This window comes from Mobula hypostoma, chromosome 19 (assembly GCF_963921235.1).
Source record: "Mobula hypostoma chromosome 19, sMobHyp1.1, whole genome shotgun sequence".
Classification (NCBI taxonomy): domain Eukaryota; kingdom Metazoa; phylum Chordata; class Chondrichthyes; order Myliobatiformes; family Myliobatidae; genus Mobula; species Mobula hypostoma.
This window is the reverse complement of record NC_086115.1, coordinates 1,760,025-1,783,155: the sequence shown is the minus strand read 5'-3', so window position 1 is coordinate 1,783,155 and position 23,131 is coordinate 1,760,025. Positions and strand designations below refer to the sequence as shown.

General features: G+C 43.5%; 1 protein-coding gene across 2 annotated transcripts in view; it reads left to right on the top strand.

The window, feature by feature from the left end:
• Positions 1-23,131, top strand: part of rbm20 (RNA binding motif protein 20) — a 211,241-nt gene that overhangs the window by 173,421 nt on the left and 14,689 nt on the right. For both annotated transcript variants that reach the window (XM_063071232.1, XM_063071233.1), the window contains exons 2-5: positions 4,275-5,430; positions 13,232-13,293; positions 16,347-16,432; positions 20,917-21,002. In XM_063071232.1, the coding sequence (XP_062927302.1) occupies positions 4,275-5,430; positions 13,232-13,293; positions 16,347-16,432; positions 20,917-21,002 (1,390 nt within the window). The remainder of the gene's footprint in view (positions 1-4,274; positions 5,431-13,231; positions 13,294-16,346; positions 16,433-20,916; positions 21,003-23,131) is intronic.

Sequence of the window (23,131 nt, the reverse complement as noted above, 5' to 3'; positions counted from 1 at the left end):
TCCTCAATAGACCCAGCTGATCCTTGCTTCCTAAACCTCATGTATGCTGCCTTCTTCCTCCTGACTAGATTTTCCACCTCACTTGTCACCCATGGTTCCTTCACCCTACCATTCTTTATCTTCCTCACCGGGACAAATTTATCCCTTACATCCCGCAAGAGATCTCTAAACATCGACCACATGTCCATAGTACATTTCCCTGCAAAAACATCATCCCAATTCACACCCGCAAGTTCTAGCCTTATAGCCTCATAATTTGCCTTTCCCCAATTAAAAATTTTCCTGTTCTCTTTGATTCTGTCCTTTTCCATGATAATTATAAAGGCCAGGGAGCAGTGGTCACTGTCCCCCAGATGCTCACCCACTGAGAGATCTGTGACCTGACCCGGTTCATTACCTAGTACTAGATCTAGTATGGCATTCCCCCTGGTCGGCCTGTCCACATACTGTGACAGGAATCCATCCTGGACACACTTAACAAATCCTGCCCCATCTAAACTCTTGGAACTAATCAGGTGCCAATCAATATTAGGGAAGTTAAAGTCACCCATGATAACAACCCTGTTATTTTTGCACCTTTCCAAAATCTGCCTCCCAATCTGCTCCTCTGTATCTCTGCTACTACCAGGGGGCCTATAGAATACCCCCAGTAGAGTAACTGCTCCCTTCTTGTTCCTGACTTCCACCCATATTGACTCAAAAGAGGATCCTGCTACATTACCCACCCTTTCTGTAGCTGTAATAGTATCCCTGACCAGTAATGCCACCCCTCCTCCCCTTTTTCCACCCTCTCTATCCCTTTTAAAGCACTGAAATCCAGGAATATTGAGAATCCATTCCTGCCCTGGTGCCAGCCAAGTCTCTGTAATGGCCACTACATCATAATTCCATGTATGTATCCAAGCTCTCAGTTCATCACCTTTGTTCCTGATGCTTCTTGCATTGAGGTACGCACATTTCAGCCCTTCTACTTTACTGTCTTTACACCGTTTATTCTGCTTCTCTTTCCTCAAAGTCTCTCTGTATGTTAGATCTGGCTTTACTCCATGCACTTCTTTCACTGCTCTATCGCTCTGGGTCCTATTCCCCTCGCAAATTAGTTTAAACCCTCCCGAACCATGCTAGCAAACCTACCTGCAAGGATATTGCTCCCCCTCGAGTTCAGGTGCAACCCATCCAATCTGTACAGGTGTCACCTTCCCCAGAAGAGATCCCTGTGATCTAAAAATCTAAAACCCTGCTCCCTGCACCAACTCCTCAGCCACGCATTCAACTGCCATCTCCTCCAATTCTTACCATCTCTGTCATGTAGCACTGGCAGCAATCCTGAGAACGTCACCCTTGAGGTCCTGTTCTTCAGCGTTCTGCCTAATTCCCGACACTCACACTTCAGGACCTCATCCCTCTTCCTGCCTATGTCATTGGTCCCAACATGTATCACGACTTCTGGTTGCTTTCCCTCTCGTACCAGGACCAACAATCCTTCCAGCACCAACAATCATTCTACGGTCAGTCATTTCTTCCCCATTCTGATGTTTTGTCTGAACAACAACTGAACCTCTTGACCATGTCTGCATGCTTTTGCATTGAGTTGCTGCCACATGATTGGCTGATTAGCTATTTGCATTAATGATCGGATGTACAGGTATCACTAATATAGCGGCCACGGAGTGTTTGTCACTGCGCGGAATAGGTCCTTATGCCCCATAGAGCTGCGCTGCCCAGCAATCCCTGCTTTAACCCTAGTCTAATCACAGGACACTTTACAAGATTTACAGGTACATTTTTGGGAGGAAACCAGAGAATCTGGAGGAAACTCACGTCGTTACAGGGAGAACGTTCATACTCCTTTCAGGCAGTGGTGGGAATCGAGCCCAAGTCGCCTGTACTGTTGTACTACGTTGTGCGAACCACTGCATTACCGTGTTGTCCCTGACTCTGGGTGGGCTGGAATAGTAATGGTTTCTGGAGCTATAGATTAACGAATCATTAAAGATAGAAATTCAAGTTAATAAAGTCATAAAATTGTAAACTAAATAATGGGAATCGTCTTGGCTGATGTAGAATAGTAAAATCGGTTGGTTTTGGTTGTTTTTAGCCTATAGTGTATCTAGTTTGGACTACATTCAATCTAGTATCACTCTTCCAAGTCTCTGAGATCTGATATAAAGGTGCATAAACATTCACAAGTCATAGAGTTATCAAGCAATGCAACAGAGAAACAGGCTCTTCAGCCCATCTAGTCCCATCAAACTGCCACAGCTTTCCATATCCTTCCTATCCATTTAACTATTCAATTTCTCTTCAAGGTTGAATCAAACCCACATCCACCACTTGTGCTGGCAGCTCTTCCCACACTCTCACCACCCTCTGGGTGAAGAAGTTCCCCCTCAGGTTTCCCTTAACCATTTCACCTTTCACCCTTAACACTGCATTCAGTTCTGGTCACCTCACTACAGGAAGGATGTGAATACTATGGAGAGCATGCCTTATGAGAATAAGTTGAGTGAACTTGACCTTTCCTCCTTGAAGCGACAGAGGATGAGAGGTGACGTGATAGAGGTGTATAAGATGATGAGAATCATTGATCGTGTGGATAGCCAGAGGCTTTTTCCTAGGGATGAAATGGCTGACACGAGGGGGCCTGGTTTTAAGGTGCTTTGAAGTAGGAACGAGGGAGATGTCAGAGGTAAGTTTTTCACCCAGAGAGTGGTGGGTGTGTGGAATGCATTGCCAGTGATGGTGGTAGAGGTGGATACAATAGGGTCTTTCAAGAGACTCTTGGATAGGCACATGGAGCTTAGAAAAATAGAGGGCCATGCGCCAGGGAAATTCTAGGCAGTCTCTAGAGTAGATTACATGGTCAGCACAACATCGTGTGCCGAAGCGTGTTGTAGATTTCTATGTTCTATGTTTCTATGTTTTAACCAATGATCTCTAGTTGTAGTTTCACCCAAAATGCCTGCTTGCATTTACCCTATCTATACCACTCATAATTTTATATACTTCTGTCGTATCTCCCCACATTCTCCTCTGCTCCAGGGAATAAAGTCCTAACTGATTCAAACTTTACCTATAACTCATGTCCTGTAGTCCCAGCACCACCCTTGTCAATTGTGTATGAACTGGCCACATGACCCTTCATGCCTGTTCAATCATGTAATAAGACCATGGCTGGTCTTTCACCTCAGCAGCACTTTGGCACACCAACTCCATTTCCCTTGATTCCCTGATATCTAAAAACTGACACTAAGACTTCACAGCTGACTTCCATGGTTCTCTTCTAACTCAGTTTGCTCTGTCAAGCCGAATAACATTCGCAGTTCTCTGGCTCTTCAGCTGAAGGAACTGGAACGGAAACACGGCATCTTCAGCCACAAGGGAGTGTCCATTAGAGGCAGCTGACTGACTGCAGGGAGGGTTTTCCGCTTGCATGTTAACGAAGCTGCAGGCCCTGACAAGGCCGGAATCTGGAGCAACAAACAATCAACAACTCCGTAGTCAAACAGCATCTGTGGGAGGAAAGGAGTTGTCGACATTTTAGGTGCAAAATGCCTCCAGCGGACTGTTTGTTGCTGAGAAAAAATTGTAAATGCAGGAAATTTGAGTAATAACAGAAAATGGTGGAAATGCTCAGAAGCTGCTGATGTTTCAGATCTGTGATCAGTCATCAGAATAGGAAACGACCCTAAATGATGAATTATTGTCACAACCATTTATTTTTTGGTAAAGCTGAATGGCGTGGTCAGCTATAATACACTGACACATGTCTATGCATCTACCTCTGAATCTAGCCATTCTGGTGAACCTGGTGAAACTCCTCAGCAGATCGTCTTACCTGAGCTCATACAAGAGAATTCTTTGATGGGCTCCATTAGGACAATCTGTTGAGGAGTTTCACCAGACTTCTGTGGATCACAACTCCTCCGACCAACTGATTCTCAAGGTCATGCAGTGCTGTTCCTGAGCCTTGCTACCCTGACTGTTGAGATCAGATTGGCAAAGGCAAAAGTTGAGTTAGATTACAGATGGAATCGATAATTTGACGTTGAGTAGCTCTTCGGGTATCTGACAGAGCTCTCTGTGTGCCAAGAGGTCAGTGATAAATTGGTTTGACAACCCTTCACTAGCTCTTTGATTTATCTGACTCTTTAATTGCATGTGGTAATGACAATCACAGACATTAGCTTTGCCCCGGACAATCACTGCTCTGATCTGGACTAGAGCTGCCTTATTTCTTTTGTTACCGATTTCCAATTGTCTTTTGATTGCAGTGTTGCGAAGACCTTGGAGAAGAATTCTTTTTCCACCAGCGGAGGGACTCCAAGTGCCATCCTGCCATCAGCTGCCAGCATCCAGCTCGCTCAGCTCCAAGCCCAGCTGACCCTTCAGCGCCTGAAGTTCGCTCAGTCCGCGGTGAACAGCAACACAGCGGCTGCCAGTGTCCTGAGCCAGGTCCTCACCAAGGTTGCTATGTCTCAGCCTCTGTTTAACTCACTGATTGGCGCCACAACTGCACAAGCAGGGGGGTGTTTGCCCGGCCCAGCTATGCCCCCGGCTGGCCTGGCTTATCCCCCGCAAACTCCAGCATTAACTGCTCTGGTGGCTGGAGGCATGGGCCAAGGTGGGAGTATGCGGACACAGAACTCCAGCCCACTCACAATGAACCCATTTGTGGGGATGACTTCACAGACATCTGCCCATTCAGCAGCTCCAGCTTTGAACCTGAGCAAACCTGTCTCGTCACGGCCTTCCAGTGCCTTCTCTGAATATCCAGCTGACTTCTCGTGTAAGACCAGTGCTGCCAGCAACCACACCTACATGCACGATGAGGTGCTATCTACCCAAGGCCTTCATCCATTTGGCTTCAGTGGCGATATACCCAACGTCCTTCCTGCTAACCACGGCCCAGTTAAAGGGCCGCCACTTTTGAGCCAGCCCCATCCTGGATTTCAGCTGGACTTCCAGAATTCCCAGGCATCCAGAATGCATGCACTTGGTTATCTGGGAGAAATGAATGCTGGTGGTTTCCCCCAGGTCCAGCCATCTGCAAGTACACAGAACCAGGGGAGCTGGACACCGGATCAGTGGCAAAACCTGCAGCCCAACAGGCCTGAGTTTGCAGCCCAGCCCCAGGACATGTGGCCCTCCAAGGGTCAACAGCTGCACATGAGGAATGAGCTGTACAACCCCGAGGAGCCGACATCTGAAGGGAAGTCCATGGTTGGACATCCAGCTCACCTCAACAGACCCAGCAATTGCAACCAGAAGTTCTCTGGCCCACCGTTCAATCCCCGCGACAGGCCACTGCCAGGATCCCTCCCAGAGAGACAAATGCAGCCCCGAGAACTCAATGACTTCCATGGCATGGTGCCCTCTCAGCTGCCTCACATTTGCTCTATATGCGACAAGAAAGTCTTCAACCTCAAGGTGGGTACGAAGCACAGGTAAAATTGTCATGGTGGCTGGGTGAGGTGGTGCTGAATATGTATGGTGTGTAGAATGAGCAGTTCTGATTACCATCTCTCGGAATCTCCTTCCTGTGCTGGTCTATTTATTAAGATTAAGATAAAGGTAAACTTTAGCTTTATTTGTCACATATACATCGAAACATGCAGTTGTATCAAAATGTGTTGTTTGTGTCAATGGCTAACAGTCTGAATAGGAGCTGGGGGCAGCCCACAAGCAAACCCAACACCAGCCTAGCATGCTCACAACCTAATAATCCCTAAGCCATAGTGCTTGGAAAGGGGGAGGAAATCGGAGCACCTGGACGAAAGCCCTGTGGTCCCAGGAAGAATGTACTAACTCCTTACACAGTGGTGGGAACTGAACACGGGTCACTGCCATGTGAAGTATCACGTTCACAGCTACACTACCATTCCACCCTGACCGTACCATAGACCACTGTGCTGCCAATTATAGACGTTTGTGGGAATTGAAGCCTGATCTTCCAATGGCTGGTGCTATAAAATGTTACACTGTGTTGGTCTTATGTCTGTGAGGTCATTTAAAGTTCAAAGTAAAAATTATTATCAGAGTGCATACACGTCACCACATACAACCCTGAGATTCTTTTCTGCAGGCATACTTAGCAAATCTATAGAACAGTAACTGCAAACTATAACATCAGGAACTGTAAACAGTGAACTAAACTGTGCAAATAGTGAGCATGAAATAACAATATGTGTAGTTATTCCCTTTTGTTCAAGAGCCTGATGGTTGAGGGGTAGTAACTGTTCTTGAAATTTATGTGACTGTGGTTCTGAGAGTGAATAATGCTTTTGATTTAGTTCCTATTTGACTTTTTATTTGATTTTATTGAACGTGTTGGATAACTCTGACATTTGTCCATTGACCTCTGGTGTTTTATAACAAATGTACCGGTTGTTCTGAAGTTGGAACTATATCTTACTTGCAAAATATATTCCAGGATTCCTTTATTTCAGATGCGGCAGAGTGGTGGGGGAGGGGGGTACATTACTAGTCAGGGAAAATGTCACAGCTGTGCTCAGTCAGGACAGGATGGAGACCTCGTTGATATGAGTGGAACTGAGGGAAAAGAAAGGTATGAGCACGTTAATGGAATTAAATTATAGACCACCCAACAGTCCATGGGAATTAGAGGAACATATTTATGCAGAGATTGTAGACTGTTGCAAGAAGCATAAGCTTGTGATGGTAAGTGACTTTAACTTTTCTCATATTGACTTGGTCTCCTAAGCTGTAAAAAGACCAGGTGGGATCAAGTTCATCAAGTGTGTTCAGGAAAGTTTTCTTAATCAGTACATAGAAGTCCCAATGAGAGAGAGTGAGATACTCGATCTGTTATTAGGGAATGAGACAGGGCAGGTGACAGAACACTTTGCATCTCATGACCACAATGCCAGTACTTTCAAGGTACTTATCAAACAGAGTAGGTCTAGTTCTCAAGCTGAGATTCTAATTGGAGAAAGGTGAAATTTGATGGTGTCAGAAATGATCTGGCAAGCGTGGATTGGGACAAATTATTTTCTGGCAAATATGTACTTGGTAAGTGTGGGCCTTCAAAAGTGAAATGTTGAGAGCAGAGTTTGTATATTCCTGTCAGAATAAAGGGTAAGGAGAACAGGTTTAAAAAACGTTTGTTTTGGAGAGATTAAGAAAAAAAACGAGATGCACAGCAGCTATAGGCAGGAAGGGACAAATGAGCTACGTGGGGGAGTGCAAGAAATGCAAACAAACATGAGAAGGAAATCAGGAGGGCCTAAAGAAGGCCTGAGGTTGCTCTAGCAAACGAGTTGAAGGAGAATCTGAAGGTCTTCTACAGATATACTAAGAGCAAAAGGATAACAAGGCACCAAATTGGTCCTCTGGAAGATTGGAGTGGTAGACTATGCGTGGAGCTGAAAGAGGTGCGGAGGGCTTAAATTGAATTTTTCCTTCTGTATTTAATCAGAAGATGGACACAGAGTCTATAGAAGTGAGGCAAAGCAGCAGCAAGATCTTGGACCTTATACATGTTACAGAGGAGGAGGTGTTTGCTGTCTTGAGGCAATTAGTGTAGGTAAATCCCCAGGGCCCGACAAAGTGTTCCCTCGGTCCCTGTGAGAGGCTAGTGCAGAAATTGCCAGGGCCCTGGCAGAGAAATTTAAATAATCTTTAGCCATGGGTGTGATGCAGTGGGGTAACGTTACAGCTATACAAGGCCTTGGTCAGACCCCACTTGGAGTACTGTAGTCAGTCTGGTCACCTCACTACAGGAAGGATGTGGATGTGGACACTACAGAGAGCGTGCAGAGGAGATTTACAAGGATGTTGCCTGGATTGGAGAGCATGCCTGAAGAGAATAGGTTGAGTGAACTTGGCTTTCTCTCCTTGGAGCGACGGAAGGTGAGAGGTGACCTGATAGAGGTGTATAAGATGTAGTGGGGCATAGATCATGTGGATAGTCAGAGGCTTTTTCCCAGGACTGAAATGGCTAACACGAGGGGCATAGGTTTAAGGTGCTTGGAAGTAGGTATGAGGGAGATGTCAGAGGTAAGATTTTCACAGAGAGTGGTGGGTGCGTGGAATGCACCGCCAGTGATATTGGTAGAGGTGGATACAATAGGTTCTTTTAAGAGACTCTTAGATAGGTACATGGAGCTTAGAAAAATAGAGCGCTATGCGGTAGGGAAATTCTAGACAGTTTCTAGAGTAGGTTACATGGTCGACATGACATTGTGGGCCGAAGGGCCTGTAATGCACTGTAGATTTCTATGTTCTATGTTCTAACCTGTAATGTTCTATGATTCTAGAAACTGCAAAGATCACAAATAGATCAATCATTGGAAGCGATGTCTATCAGAAGAAACCATTCAACTATGTTGTTTTTGCCCAGGCCAGGTCATTGGTTCAAGTTCTCTTCATTTTTTTATAATAATTAACTAAATTGAAAAGCAGAATTGTGTTTCTATAACTTGATATTTTAGTTCTCTGAAATATCTGAAGAGTAGTTCATAGACTAGACATGGAAAATCAAATCTTAGTGTTTAAGCAAAGGATATAATGTTTTGTGCACAGTTTAAGATGTTTAGCTGTTGTACATTAAGATCTTTTACCATTTTAGCAGTGAATGATGGGTGACATGGTTAGTGGTTAGTGGTTAGCATAATTGCTTAAAAGCACCAGTGATCACTGATTGGGGGTCAATTCCAGCCACTGTCTGAGGTGCTTTTATGTTCTCCCCATGGTTTCCTCTAAGTTTTCTGGTTTCCTTTCATATTCCAAAGATGTGTGGTTAGGGTTAGTGAGATGCAGACATGCCGAGTTAGTGCTGGACGTGTGGTTAAGGTTAGGGTTAGTGAGATGTGTACATGCTAAGTTAGTGTTGAACATGTGGTTAGGGTTAGTGAGATGTGGACATGCTAAGTTAGTGCTGGAACTGTGGTTAGGGTTAGTGAGATGTGGACATGCTAAGTTAGTGATGGATGTGTGGTTAGGGTTAGTGAGATGTGGACATGCTAAGTTAGTGCTGAACATGTGGTTAGGGTTAGGGTTAGTGAGATGTGGACATGCTAAGTTAGTGCTGGACATGTGGTTAGGGTTAGTGAGATGCAGACATGCCGAGTTAGTGCTGGACGTGTGGTTAAGGTTAGGGTTAGTGAGATGTGGACATGCTAAGTTAGTGCTGGACATGTGGTTAGGGTTAGGGTTAGGGTTAGTGAGATGTGTACATGCTAAGTTAGTGCTGAACATGTGGTTAGGGTTAGTGAGATGTGGACATGCTAAGTTAGTGCTGAACATGTGGTTAGGGTTAGTGAGATGTGGACATGCTAAGTTAGTGCTGGAACTGTGGTTAGGGTGAGGATTAGTGAGATGTGGACATGCTAAGTTAGTGCTGGAACTGTGGTTAGGGTTAGGGTTAGTGAGATGTGGACATGCTAAGTTAGTGATGGAGGTGTGGTTAGGGTTAGTGAGATGTGGACATGCTAAGTTAGTGCTGGACATGTGGTTAGGGTTAGGGTTAGTGAGATGTGGACATGCTAAGTTAGTGCTGGACATGTGGTTAGGGTTAGGGTTAGTGAGATGTGGACATGCTAAGTTAGTGCTGGAACTGTGGTTAGGGTGAGGATTAGTGAGATGTGGACATGCTAAGTTAGTGCTGGAACTGTGGTTAGGGTTAGTGAGATGTGGACATGCTAAGTTAGTGCTGGACGTGTGGTTAGGGTTAGGGTTAGTGAGATGTGGACATGCTAAGTTAGAGCTGAACATGTGGTTAGGGTTAGTGAGATGTGGACATGCTAAGTTAGAGCTGAACATGTGGTTAGGGTTAGTGAGATGTGGACATGCTAAGTTAGTGCTGGACGTGTGGTTAGGGTTAGGGTTAGTGAGATGTGGACATGCTAAGTTAGAGCTGAACATGTGGTTAGGGTTAGTGAGATGTGGACATGCTAAGTTAGTGCTGGACATGTGGTTAGGGTTAGTGAGATGCAGACATGCCGAGTTAGTGCTGGACGTGTGGTTAAGGTTAGGGTTAGTGAGATGTGGACATGCTAAGTTAGTGCTGGACATGTGGTTAGGGTTAGGGTTAGGGTTAGTGAGATGTGTACATGCTAAGTTAGTGCTGAACATGTGGTTAGGGTTAGTGAGATGTGGACATGCTAAGTTAGTGCTGAACATGTGGTTAGGGTTAGTGAGATGTGGACATGCTAAGTTAGTGCTGGAACTGTGGTTAGGGTGAGGATTAGTGAGATGTGGACATGCTAAGTTAGTGCTGGAACTGTGGTTAGGGTTAGGGTTAGTGAGATGTGGACATGCTAAGTTAGTGATGGATGTGTGGTTAGGGTTAGTGAGATGTGGACATGCTAAGTTAGTGCTGAACATGTGGTTAGGGTTAGGGTTAGTGAGATGTGGACATGCTAAGTTAGTGCTGGACATGTGGTTAGGGTTAGGGTTAGTGAGATGTGGACATGCTAAGTTAGTGCTGGAACTGTGGTTAGGGTGAGGATTAGTGAGATGTGGACATGCTAAGTTAGTGCTGGACATGTGGTTAGGGTTAGTGAGATGTGGACATGCTAAGTTAGTGCTGGACGTGTGGTTAGGGTTAGGGTTAGTGAGATGTGGACATGCTAAGTTAGAGCTGAACATGTGGTTAGGGTTAGTGAGATGTGGACATGCTAAGTTAGAGCTGAACATGTGGTTAGGGTTAGTGAGATGTGGACATGCTAAGTTAGTGCTGGACGTGTGGTTAGGGTTAGGGTTAGTGAGATGTGGACATGCTAAGTTAGAGCTGAACATGTGGTTAGGGTTAGTGAGATGTGGACATGCTAAGTTAGTGCTGGACATGTGGTTAGGGTTAGGGTTAGTGAGATGTGGACATGCTAAGTTAGTGCTGGAACTGTGGTTAGGGTGAGGATTAGTGAGATGTGGACATGCTAAGTTAGTGCTGGACGTGTGGTTAGGGTTAGGGTTAGTGAGATGTGGACATGCTAAGTTAGTGATGGATGTGTGGTTAGGGTTAGTGAGATGTGGACATGCTAAGTTAGTGCGGGAACTGTGGTTAGGGTTAGGGTTAGTGAGATGTGGACATGCTAAGTTAGTGCTGGACATGTGGTTAGGGTTAGTGAGATGTGGACATGCTAAGTTAGTACTGGAACTGTGGTTAGGGTTAGGGTTAGTGAGATGTGGACATGCTAAGTTAGTGCTGGACGTGTGGTTAGGGTTAGTGAGATGTGGACATGCTAAGTTAGTGCGGGAACTGTGGTTAGGGTGAGAATTAGTGAGATGTGGACATGCTAAGTTAGTGCTGGAAATGTGGCAACACTTTTAGGCTACCCCCAGCTCAATCTTCACTGCTTTGATTTGATGCAAATAATGCACCTCACTATATGTTTCAATGAACATGTGACAAATAAAGCTAATCTTCAAAGAAAATTTAATCTTTGAAGAGGGGATTATTGGAATGTGGTTATGTTGAAATGCACTTTCACTTACCCATAGCTGTTGAATGTTCCAGCAAATCCACCAACAGAACTCATACACATCTCTGCAGAAAATCTCCTGAGATCCCCATGTCCATCCAAACTGGCAAGACAATGATAATATTCTTCAGTTAACACTTGGATATCAGGAAAGAGAGGTGGAATCAAGAGCAGAGATGTGAACTTGTCACCCCTGGTTTATTGTCACTCAGAGTAGGTCAGTTTTGCAAAAGATATGAGAAATCAGTAGGAGAATTCATTTTCCATTTTCATAAAAAAGTAAGAGACATTTAAAAAGAAAGGCTAAATGAGTTTTGACAAAAGATAGAGGATAGAAAAATCCCTTTGTCTTCCTCACATGGCCTGAATGACACTGCAGAAACAGAAACATTCAGCAGGTCATGTCTTTGATTAGTTCAATACATTGCTTATTATGGGTAAATTTCCTTCTGAGTAATCTTCCATTTCTTTGGAAGAAGAGCTTAATATCTACTGATACATTGTCTTGCTTTAATTCCTTTCTAATGCCATTAAACCTGTTAAGTATTTCCAACACTTCATGTTTTATTTCAGCTTCCAACATCTGCAGTATTTTGTTTTATGTAATGTGCTTGCTCCCACCTTTGAAATGTTACCTGATGGTATTCCTTCCTCATTCTTCCCCACCGTTAAGACCCCTCACACCTTGCTGCCCAACTCTCCCAAAACCAGAGTGAGAGTTGTGAGTTTCTTCCCATTTGCAGATCAGCGGAACTCCAGAACTCTCACAGCAGCTTCTTGTCCAAGTCTTCTCCAGAACATTTGGAGGACTGTGCTCAGTTCTGATCACCTCACTACAGGAAGGATGTGGAAACCATAGAAAGGGTGCAGAGGGGATTTACAAGGATGTTGCCTGGATTGGGGAGCATGCCTTATGAGAATAGGTTGAGTGAACTCAGCCTTTTTTCCTTGGAGCGATGGAGGATGAGAGGTGACCTGATAGAGGTGTATAAGATGATGAGAGGCATTGATCGTGTGAATAGCCAGAGGCTTTTTCCCAGGGCTGGAATGGCTAGCATGAGAGGGCACAGTTATAAGGTGCTTGGAAGTAGGTACAGAGGAGATGTCAGGGGTAAGTTTTTTTACACAGAGTGTGGTGAGTGCATGGATTGGGCTGTTGGCGACGGTGGTGGAGGCGAATACAATAGGGTCTTTTAAGAGACTCCTGGACAGGTACATGGAGCTCAGAAAAATAGAGGGCTATGGGTATCCCTTGGTAGTTTCTAAGATAAGGACATGTTCGGCACAGCTTTGTGGGCCGAAGGGCCTGTATTGTGCTGTAGGTTTTCTATGTTTTTAACAAGGTCCTTCAATAGCAACGAACGGCCTGGTGGAGATCCTCCAGCACTTTGTGTGTTGCTCCATACATGTTGCCTTTTCTTCTGAGGAATATCCGGTGCGCGAGAAATTAATTTTACCATAGCAATACAAGCAGCCTGCATCTAGTTGGCATTATATTCAGATTATTTATTGTCATATATATCACATTGTAATGAAATTCCTTGCTGACAGGAGGTTCACAGGGTGACTGATGGTAATTAATAAGTACAGCAAAGAACACAAAGATAATGGAATGATACCTGAAGCTGGGTTTCATGTTTGTTCTGGGGACTCACACCCATTAATACAACTGAAACAGCAAACAGTGTCCAAGACAAGCTTCAGTCACTAGGTCCCACACATTGTAAGGGGTAAAAAGCCAGTCCAGTGCTTGATCTGATGCGTTTGCTTCTCTTTTCCATTGGCAGGATTGGGAACATCATGTGAAAGGAAAGCATCACATCCAGAACTGCACTATCTTCTCTGAAAGGTAAGCAATCATCCCAATTAGCTTCATATGTGGGGATCAAATAATGCCTTTCATATGTCCTTGATTAGACACTTTGAGTTTTTGTATTCCCCCGCAGACTGCACGGTGTAATTGTCAGATTCCTTTTCATTATAATAATAATCTTTCATTGAACTATCTCCACTGATGACACACCTGAGTTAACAGAACGTGATGTATTTAATTCCTCAAACACTCTTCCATGTGCAGCTCAGTGGCATTTTTTCTTGCAGGTTCTTTTATTCTTTCTTGCTATAAACAAAAGTTTTCCTTCCATTTCCATAATTTATTTTATGCCAGCTGTTCCTAACCCAGAGCCTGACCTCACTCTAATACACTAATTACTATTTATCTTTCTTCTGGTTATTGTTCCCTTTCTTAAGGAGAAGAACACATTCGGTGGGGAATTTTTCTGGCACTTTCTGAAGTTGAAGTATTACTGAATACCAAAAACACATCAATCTCCTCCAATGGGTAGTGGTGGGCAGAGGGGAGGAAATCCCCTTTTAAATGTCACATTTTACCAGTGAGTCTTTCTTGACTATTCCCACCAGCAAGATTCAAAGTTACTTTACAAAAGCTTTTCTGATCAGTGTTCATCATTGCCAAAACCTCTGTGAGGTATGGACAGCAAGTCACTTTGCACTTGTAGATCATCCACGCAATTGTTCCACAAGTGTAATGCAAGAACTGTTTGCACCCCTCTCACTGGGCTTGTAAACAAACTCAGCTCATTAACTAACTCCGCTGACAGCCACGTGACTCAGCAGGGAGAAGGACACCTTTCTTAAGCAATATACATCCAGTGTGATTTGGGTTCCACCAAACAAGTTGGGATGTTCCAATTAAGGAACATTGAATGCTGTGTAAATTCTGTCCCATATGCAATTATCGGTTGCCAAAAATGACAGATTGTACACCTGCATAAAATTATAAAGACAGCATATTTACCAACTTTTCAACTTTATCAGACAGTTAACAGGAAAAGAAAAAAATAAGAAAAGGGCCCATTATAGTTAAACCAGTTCAACATACACATAAATGTCGGAGCTCATTTCTGGAGTAGCTAAGTGTATTGCTTTTTCTCATGCACTGAACCCTTGTTCTGCGTGAAAGACACCAGTCACAGTCCGAATTTCCCTCAAAAACCACCTCAAATGAACTGGCTCGCTCGGGTGTATTGGTCCGTCCTCCTTGGAACCACTTGGCTGCACCAAGCACCGACTCTCATTCGAATGGCATTCTGCAGCATCTTCCCTTGTGCCCCACTCTGCAGCTCCTGCCAAAATACCTCAAACCAGACTACTGTCCCACAGGAATCTTCTCCCACTCAGCACTCTTGGATGTTCCACTGGGCAGGAAGTTGCAACCCGTACTAAAACAACCCTAAGTGTGTCATGCTGCACTCTCAAAGGACTGGACACAGGTGCGGAGGAATAGCAGGATCCCCAGGAAGAGAGGGCTACAAGAGGTTAAACATCGGAATACCAACAGAGCCTCGAAGGAGTGACTGACTGACACCACGAGATAATTCACTCTCTCTGACACAATGACCCCACTAAGGCACCGAAAGAGAGTCCTTTTTAAATATTGAATGCAGGAAACATCTGCCAACCGCAATTAATTTAACAAGATCAAACTGAGAACACCAGGGCTTATCAGCTCCAGCTAAGATATTGATTAGTAAAAACAGGTGCTCAAAAACCCTAGAAGCTCAATGCTCTATGGCAAGCTGTAGGGCTTATGACAGTGTCTCCTCCCCAAGGCTGGCGCCTGACAACCCAAGGAGGTCTCGAGGCAGCTCCAAAAACCTTAAGGCAGGCCTGGAGCTTGAGGCAATGATGGAAAATCCAGAACAGCTCTAATGGTCCCAAGGCAGGTCTGAAAAAAACACAAGGCAGGCCTGGAAAATGTGAAACAGCTCATATAGCTCAGAAATATAGCATATAACCTGGAAACATTGCATGTAACTCAGAAATATAGCATATAACTTTGAAACATGACATTTGACTCAGAAGCATAGCATATAGCTCGGGAAAAATGCCATATCATGGGAGACCTTACAAACCTTGTTGATCCAGAGAAAAAAATCTTGAACAAAGAGTGGAGAAGCTCCACTGGGTCCACAGGTAAGTGGGGTCATTCTGTCATGGAGCACCCCAGAAAGACTGGACCAGGTGCAGAGGAGCAGCAGGATCCCCAGGAAGAGAGGGTAACAAGAGGTTAGATTTTGGAATACCAACAGAGCCTTGGAGGAGCGACTAAGCGACACCACAAGACAATACATTCTCTCTGACACAATGACCGCACCAAGGCACTAAATAAGAGTCCTCTTTAAATAGTCACAGAATGCAGGAAACATGTGCCAGCCACAATGAACTTGACAAAATCAAACCGAAAACACCAAGGTTTATCAACTCTACTTAAGATATTGATTAGTAAAAGCAAGTGCTCAAAACCCCTATGCTCTATGGCAAGCTGTAGGGCTCATGACAGATTGGCTGACACCACATTCCCAAGTTGAACAACATGGCTCCTTATCTTTAGCCAAAGCCAAACATTCATACTAGCAGGACACATCGTTTTTACAGTAAACTGCTAAAATAAAAATACCTCATAGCATAGTAGTATAAATCTTACCCAGTGCATTACACATTATTCAAAATTAATTGACATAAACCATTTATGTTTTATAAATGACAAAATCAGAAGTAAATCACTTGTTAAAAAGAGGCTTGCATTTAGCTAACACCTTTCTGTCCATTTTAAATGTCCCAAGCACCCTAGAGTCATACAACCATAGGAGCAGAATTAGACCATTTGGCCCATTGAATCTGCCCCGCCATTCCAATGATGCACTTTTGAAATAGCATTCTATTTTCAAACAATTGTACCTGTAACTACAGAGTGGGAAACCAGAGGTTTTTACAGCTTGGTGAACAGGTGTGTTGGTGATGAGGTTATCATGCTTTTTCCGCCTATCACTCTCTGATGTTCTTCCAGTATTTTATTGTACATTCTGATTTTATTTCTAGTTCAGGAATTGGGTCAAGTAACTTTACAAGACCGACAAATGGAGGTGTCAACTCAGGTGGAAGCAGTACAATTTTCACTCCTTCCGGTAATGAATCTGGAAATTTGTATGTACGTGTTCTCCTTGGGTAGTGGAAAAAGTATAAGTAGTGCATAATGCAAGTAAAACAGTGTTTACAGTGTACATTGCATTACTTACACCTTCCTGGTCCGTACCAAATACAGCTTAAATAAAAGTTATTAATAATATTTTTTTCAGGAAAATGTTAGTGTCATAGAGAACTACAGCACAGAAACAGGCCTTTTGGCTCATCTAGTCCATGTCAAAACCATTTTAATTGCCTACTCCCATCAACCTGCACCAGGACCATATCCCTCCATATCTCTAATATCCATGTACCTAGCAAGACTTCTCTTAAACATTGAAATTGAGCTCGCATACACCACTTGTGCTTGCTGTTCATTCCACAACCCTTTGAGTGAAGAAGTTTCCCCTCAAACTTCTCACCTTTCACCCTCCAGCCATGACCTCTGGTTGTAGTCCCACCCAACCTCAGTGGAAAAAGCCTTCTGGCATTTACCCTGTCTATACCCCTCATAATGTTGTATATCTCTGTCAGATCTCCTTTCAGTCTTCTATGTTCTCAAGAATACAGTCCTAACCTATTCAATCTTTCTTTATAACTCAGGTCCTCCAGAACCAGCAACATCCTTGCAAATTTTCTCTGTACTCTTTCAACCTTATTTACATCTTTCCTGCAGATGGGTGACCAAAACTACACACAATACTCCAAATTAGGCCTCACTAGCGTCTTATACAACTTCAATATAACATCCCATCTCCTATGCTCAATACATTGATTTATGAAGGCCAATGTGGTAAAAGCTTTCTCTACGACTCTGTCTACCTGTGACACCACTTTCAATGAATTATGGACCTGTATTCCCAGATCCTTAGTTCTACCACACCCCTCAGTGCCCGACTGTTCACTGTGTAAGACCTACCAGGTTGGTCCTACTGAAGTACAAAACCTCACACTGTATCTGCACTAAATTCCATCTGCCATTTTTCAGCCCATTCTTCCAGCTCTTGCAGATTCCACTGCAAGCTGTGATCATGTTCCTCGCTGTCCACTACACCCCCAATCTCGGTGTCATCTGCAAATTTGCTGATCCAGTTAATCCAAATCATCGATTTAGATGACAAAGAACAAAGGACCCAGCTCTGATCCCTATGGATCACCACTAGTCACAGGCCTCCAGTGAGAGAGGCATACCTCTACTACCACTCTCTGGCCTCTTCCACAAAGCCAATGTCTAATCCAACTTACTACCTCATCCTGAATGCTGAATGACTGAACCTTCTTGACCTTGTCAAATGCCAACCCTTGTCCATGTAGACAACACCCACTGCCTTGCCTTCATCCAATTTCCTGGTAACTTCCTCGAAAAACTACAACCTACCACGCATGAGGCCATGGTGACTATCCTTACTCAGTCCATGTCTTTCCAAATACTTATATATCTGGTCCTTAGAATGCCCTCCAAGAACTTTCCCACAACTGATGTCAGACTCACTGGCCTAGAATTTCCTGGTTTCTGTTTAGAGCATTTTTTAAACAGCAGAACAACATTAGCTATCCTCTAATCATGTGGTACCTCGCCTGTTGTTGAGGATGTTTTAAATATCTCTGCTAGGGCCCCAGAAATTTCTGCAGTTGTGTTCCGTAGTGCCTGAGGGAACAACTTGTCAGGCCCTGGGAATTTATCCACCCTGATTTGCCTCAGGGTGGCAAACACCTCCTCTCCTGTAATCTGTACAGGCTCCATGAAGTTGATGCAGTTTGCCTCACTTCTACAGACTTCTATACACTTCTATACCATTCTGGTCTTCCAGAGGACCAATTTTGTCCCTTGTAATCCTTTTGCTCTTAAAATATCTGTAAAATTCCTTGGGATTCTTCCTCACTTTGTTTGCTAGAGCAATTTCATGCCTTCATTTAGATTTCCTGATATCTTTCTTAAGTGTTCTCTTGCATTTTTTGTACTATGCAGTTTCTTTTTTCTCTTAACCATGGCTGCAATGTCTCTTGAAAACCGATGTTCCCTACACTTATTATCTTTACCTTTTATTCTGACAGGCACACACAAGCTTTGTACTCTTTAAAGTACTTTTGAAGACCTCCCACTTTCCAAGTACACCTTCACCAGAAAACAGCCTGTCCCAATCCACGCAACAAATACAGAAAATGCTGGTGAACGCAGCAGGCCAGGCAGCATCTATAGGAAGAGGTATAGTCGACGTTTCGGGCCGAGACCCTTCATCAGAACTGTCTTGACGAAGGGTCTCGGCCCGAAACGTCGACTGTACCTCTTCCTATAGATGCTACTTGGCCTACTGCGTTCCACCAGCATTTTCTATGTGTGTTGCTTGAATTTCCAACAGCTGCAGATTTCCTCGTGTTTGTGTCCCAATCCATACTTGCCAGATCATTTCTGGTGCCATCAAAATTGGCCTTTCTCCAATTTAAAATCTCATTCCATGGACCAGACCAATTTTCTTGCATATTTACTTTGAAACTAATGGCATTGTGGTCACCGGATGCAAAGTGTTCCTGTACACAAACTTCTGTCACCCGCCCTGTCTCATACCCCAATAGCAGATCCAGTATTGTGCACTCCCTCATTGGGACTTCTATGTACTGATGAAGGAAACTTTCCTGAACACACTTGTTTCGAACTCCATCCCATCTCATCCTTTTACAATATGGGATTCCCAGTCAATATGTGGAAAGTTAAAATTATCTACTATAACAATCTTATGTTTCTTGCAACCATCTGCAATCTCTTTACAAACTTGTTCCTCTAAATCCCACAGGCTGTTGGGTGGTCTGCAATATAGTCCCATTAATGTGGTCATACCTTTCTTATTTCTCAGTTCCATCCATAACACCTCTCTAGTCAAGTTCTCCAGTCTGTCCTCCTGGAGCACCACCATGACATTTTCCCTGACTAGTAACACTACCCCTCCTCCTCAATCCCTCTGGCTTTGCCACATCTAAAATAACGGAACCCTAGAATATTGAGCTGCCAGTCCTGCCCCTCCTGCCAAGAAGGCTACAACATCATAATTCCAAGTGTTGATCCATGCCCAGAGCTCATCTGCCTTTCCTACGATACTACTGGCATTGAAATATACACAGCTCAGGACACTAGTCACATCATACTCACCATTTGATTCCTGACTCTGTCTGAGTGTTAGCAATATCTGCCTCCATAACCTCTCCACTAACTGTTCTGGCCCTCTGGTTCCCATCCCCCTGCAGCTCTAGTTTAATCCCCACCATGCAGCATTAATAAAGTACGTGCAAGTAGAATTATTGTTTCGTAGATTTTGTGGGGATGTATTCATAAGAACTATTAGGATATTAGGCTCCCTCAAGCTCAGGTGCAAACTGTTCCTTCTGTACAGGTCCCACCTTCCCTGGAAGAGAGCCCAATGGTCAAAACTTACGGAAAAACTTTTTTGTTAACTAAGCAGGAGAATGAGGGAAGATTTGATTGACGGATACAAAATTATGAGGAGTATAGACAGGTTTTTCCACTGAGGTTTGGTCAACTGGAACTAGAGGTCATGGTTAAGGATGAAAAATGAAATATTTGAGGGGAAGATGAGTGAAACTTCTTCACTCAAAGGATGGTGAGAATGTGCAATGAGCTGCCAGTGGAAATGGTGGATGCAGGTTTGATTTCAACATTTAAGATATGTTTGGATAGTACATGGATGGGAGGGGTATGAACCACAAGATATAGGAGCAGAATTAGGCCATTTGGTCCATTGAGTCTGCACTGCCATTTTGGCATGACTGATCCAATTTTCCTCTCAGCTCCATTCTCCTGCCCTCTGCCCATATCCCTTCATGCTTCATGCCCTGACGAATCGTGAATCTCTGGAGGTGAGAAGGTATGGAGGGCTAGGTCCAGGTGCAGGTCGATGGGATCAGGCAGAATAATAGCTCACCCAAGACTAGACAGGCAGAAGAGCCTGTTTCTGTGCTGTAGTGCTCTGTGACTCGAGGACTTTTCTCTATACAAGTAGATTCAATGGAATTATTAGATATTTCATTGAAGCAAGATCACCTTCACTGAGTTAACCAGGAAGTTCATAAATTACATGCAAGTAGAATTATTGTTTTGTAGATTTTGTGGGGATGTATTCATAAGAACTATTAAAATATATTAGATTGACAGGAACAGGCTTGCATTGTTGGATGGGTTTCTTGTAATATGTCAGTATGGCTCCAGTCATCTTCCTCCCCCCACTTCTGTAGTGTCGGGATTAGCTTCTGTTGGGCTCAGCTCTGGATGAGGAAGACGGAGTTGGGATTCAAGTTGTGGGATATTAGCCACATTATTCAATGCTACAGCTAAATTCACACTGGTCGAATTAAATCATGGAGCGAGAAATGGTCCCTTATTGTTCATGAGCTCACATGATGCAGAATAGCTGTGTACTACTGAGCTGTACCTTGTTGTCTAGACTTAATTTTCACTGTGTCTTTTACCTTTCAGACCTCCCATTAGATAACAGTCAATCTCACTTGAGGACGTATCCCCCACTAAGTCATGGATTCTCTTCACCACCTCCTGGATCAAAGGTAGATTCACTTTGGTTCCTACTTGTTGATACCATTTTCTTTGCTGAGAATCATTACTGTGCTGCTAACAAGAAGTTTTGAGCCCCACATTGTAGAAAGGACGTGCTGGCATTGGAGAGAGTCCAGAGCAGGTTCATGAGAATGATTCCAGGAATGAAAGGATTGATGTATGAAGATCTTTGATGGCTCTGGGCCTGTACTTACTGGAGTTTAAAAGAATGGGTGGCGGGGGGGGAATCTCATTGAAACTTATCAAGAATGATTTATGGTGATGCAGGAGACTGTAGAAGTTGGATTCTGGAACAAAAGGAAAATGAGCTGCTGCATGAATTCAACAGGGCAGGTGGTATCTGTGGAGAAAGAATCTAGATAAAAGGTCAAGATTTGAAATGTTGACTGTCCGTTTCCATCCACAAATTCCACCTGTCCCACTCAATTTCTCCAGTAGTTCCCTTTTTGCGAATTTTGTGTCTCAGCTTGCCCTGCTCAGATTTGAACTCACAGCCTCAGAAACAGATTGCATCTTTAAAGAAACCATGACTACAGCTATTGCCAACACCACTGTTGCCCAGATTTAATGTAGAAGAATGTCACCACAGCTTAAAAATAGTGGAAATGACTGATCAGGCTGGTACCATTTTCAGAAATACAGGACTGTGACGGTTTGTAGTTTGTGATTCCACATTTCCACTGCTACATTTTACGTAGATAAACTTGCACTGTACTACAGTGAACTTCAGCTCATTGGACACATAGTTGTCCTAAAGGACAATCACTCCCGTCCCTCCATCACTCCCTTCTTGCTCACAGGAAAGGAGCCCTTTGTGTTAAAGTTAACATCCTTGTTTCCAAACTTCCCTATAGTGTCACATTCCATTCCATTATGTACTTTCTGAAATATCACCCACCATTTCTACAAGTAGAACATATATATCCACAAACTAATTAACTTACTTAGAATATTTTGACGCCTTTAGCACTTCATATTATATTAGAGTTGTTTAGTGAAAATATAACAAATTATTTGTCAAGGGCATAATTAGGAACTGTATCACAATCCTATTTATGTATCTATCTATTCATTGTGTAACATTATCGATGTTTACAGTCATTTAAAAGGACAAAGTGTCTTTTTATAACCATATCATTTTTATGACAAAGAAGGCCAGGTGATATTTACAACGTGTTTGTTTTATAAGGGTTTTGATATCTTGGGTCCTCAATATACAAAGAATAATAACCTTTGTACTTGGTCTTTTTGACACTGGCGCATGAATTAAGACATGTTAACTCATAAGCTGTAAAACTCAGTTAATGATTTAATTCTGTTGCTATCAGTGGGAACACAACTGTTCAAGGAGTCATCTCTCTGACATAGTGGTGTCAAGAAAACAACCTCTCCCTCAATGTCGCAATAACAAAGGAGCTGGTTGTGGATTACAGGAGGAATGGAGATGGGATAACCCCTACTGACATCAATGGATCTGGGGTTGAGAGGGTGAACAGCTTTAATTTCCTTGGTATACACATCACAGAGGACCTCACGTGATCTGTGCACACCAGCTGTGTGGTGAAAAAGGCACAGCAGTGCCTCTTTCACCTCAGATGTCGAGGAAGTTTGGTATGGAACTTTCTACAGGGGCACAATTGAGAGCATCCTGATTGGCTGTATTAATTTCTCATCCCAAAATGGCTATGCACCCTGTTTAAATGTGTTGAGACCTAAACTGACCAAAGGGGGTCATTTCTGGTGTACAGCAGCCTTGGAATTACAATGGGGTTCCAAGTGACGCATATTCTGGCATTCCGGTCAGGAACCTGCTTTGAATGTAAATCAATATCCAACAATGGTTGTTAGATCTAAAATGCAAAATTTGGGTACCATCAGATAAATCATATACCAAGTTGTTGCTATCATGCAGTACAACCTTAGCTTCTATCCGAACATAATCACATTAATGCATTTCAAATCCATTAATAGGGCTGGAGCTAACAAAGATAGGTGGTTCTACCCTTTTAAGAGACAACAATATCTCTCCAATATAAGCCCACTAGGGGATCAGAAATTCTGCATTGGCAGTTGTGTAACAAACCAGACATGATTAGGGAGCTTAAGGTAAAGGAATCCT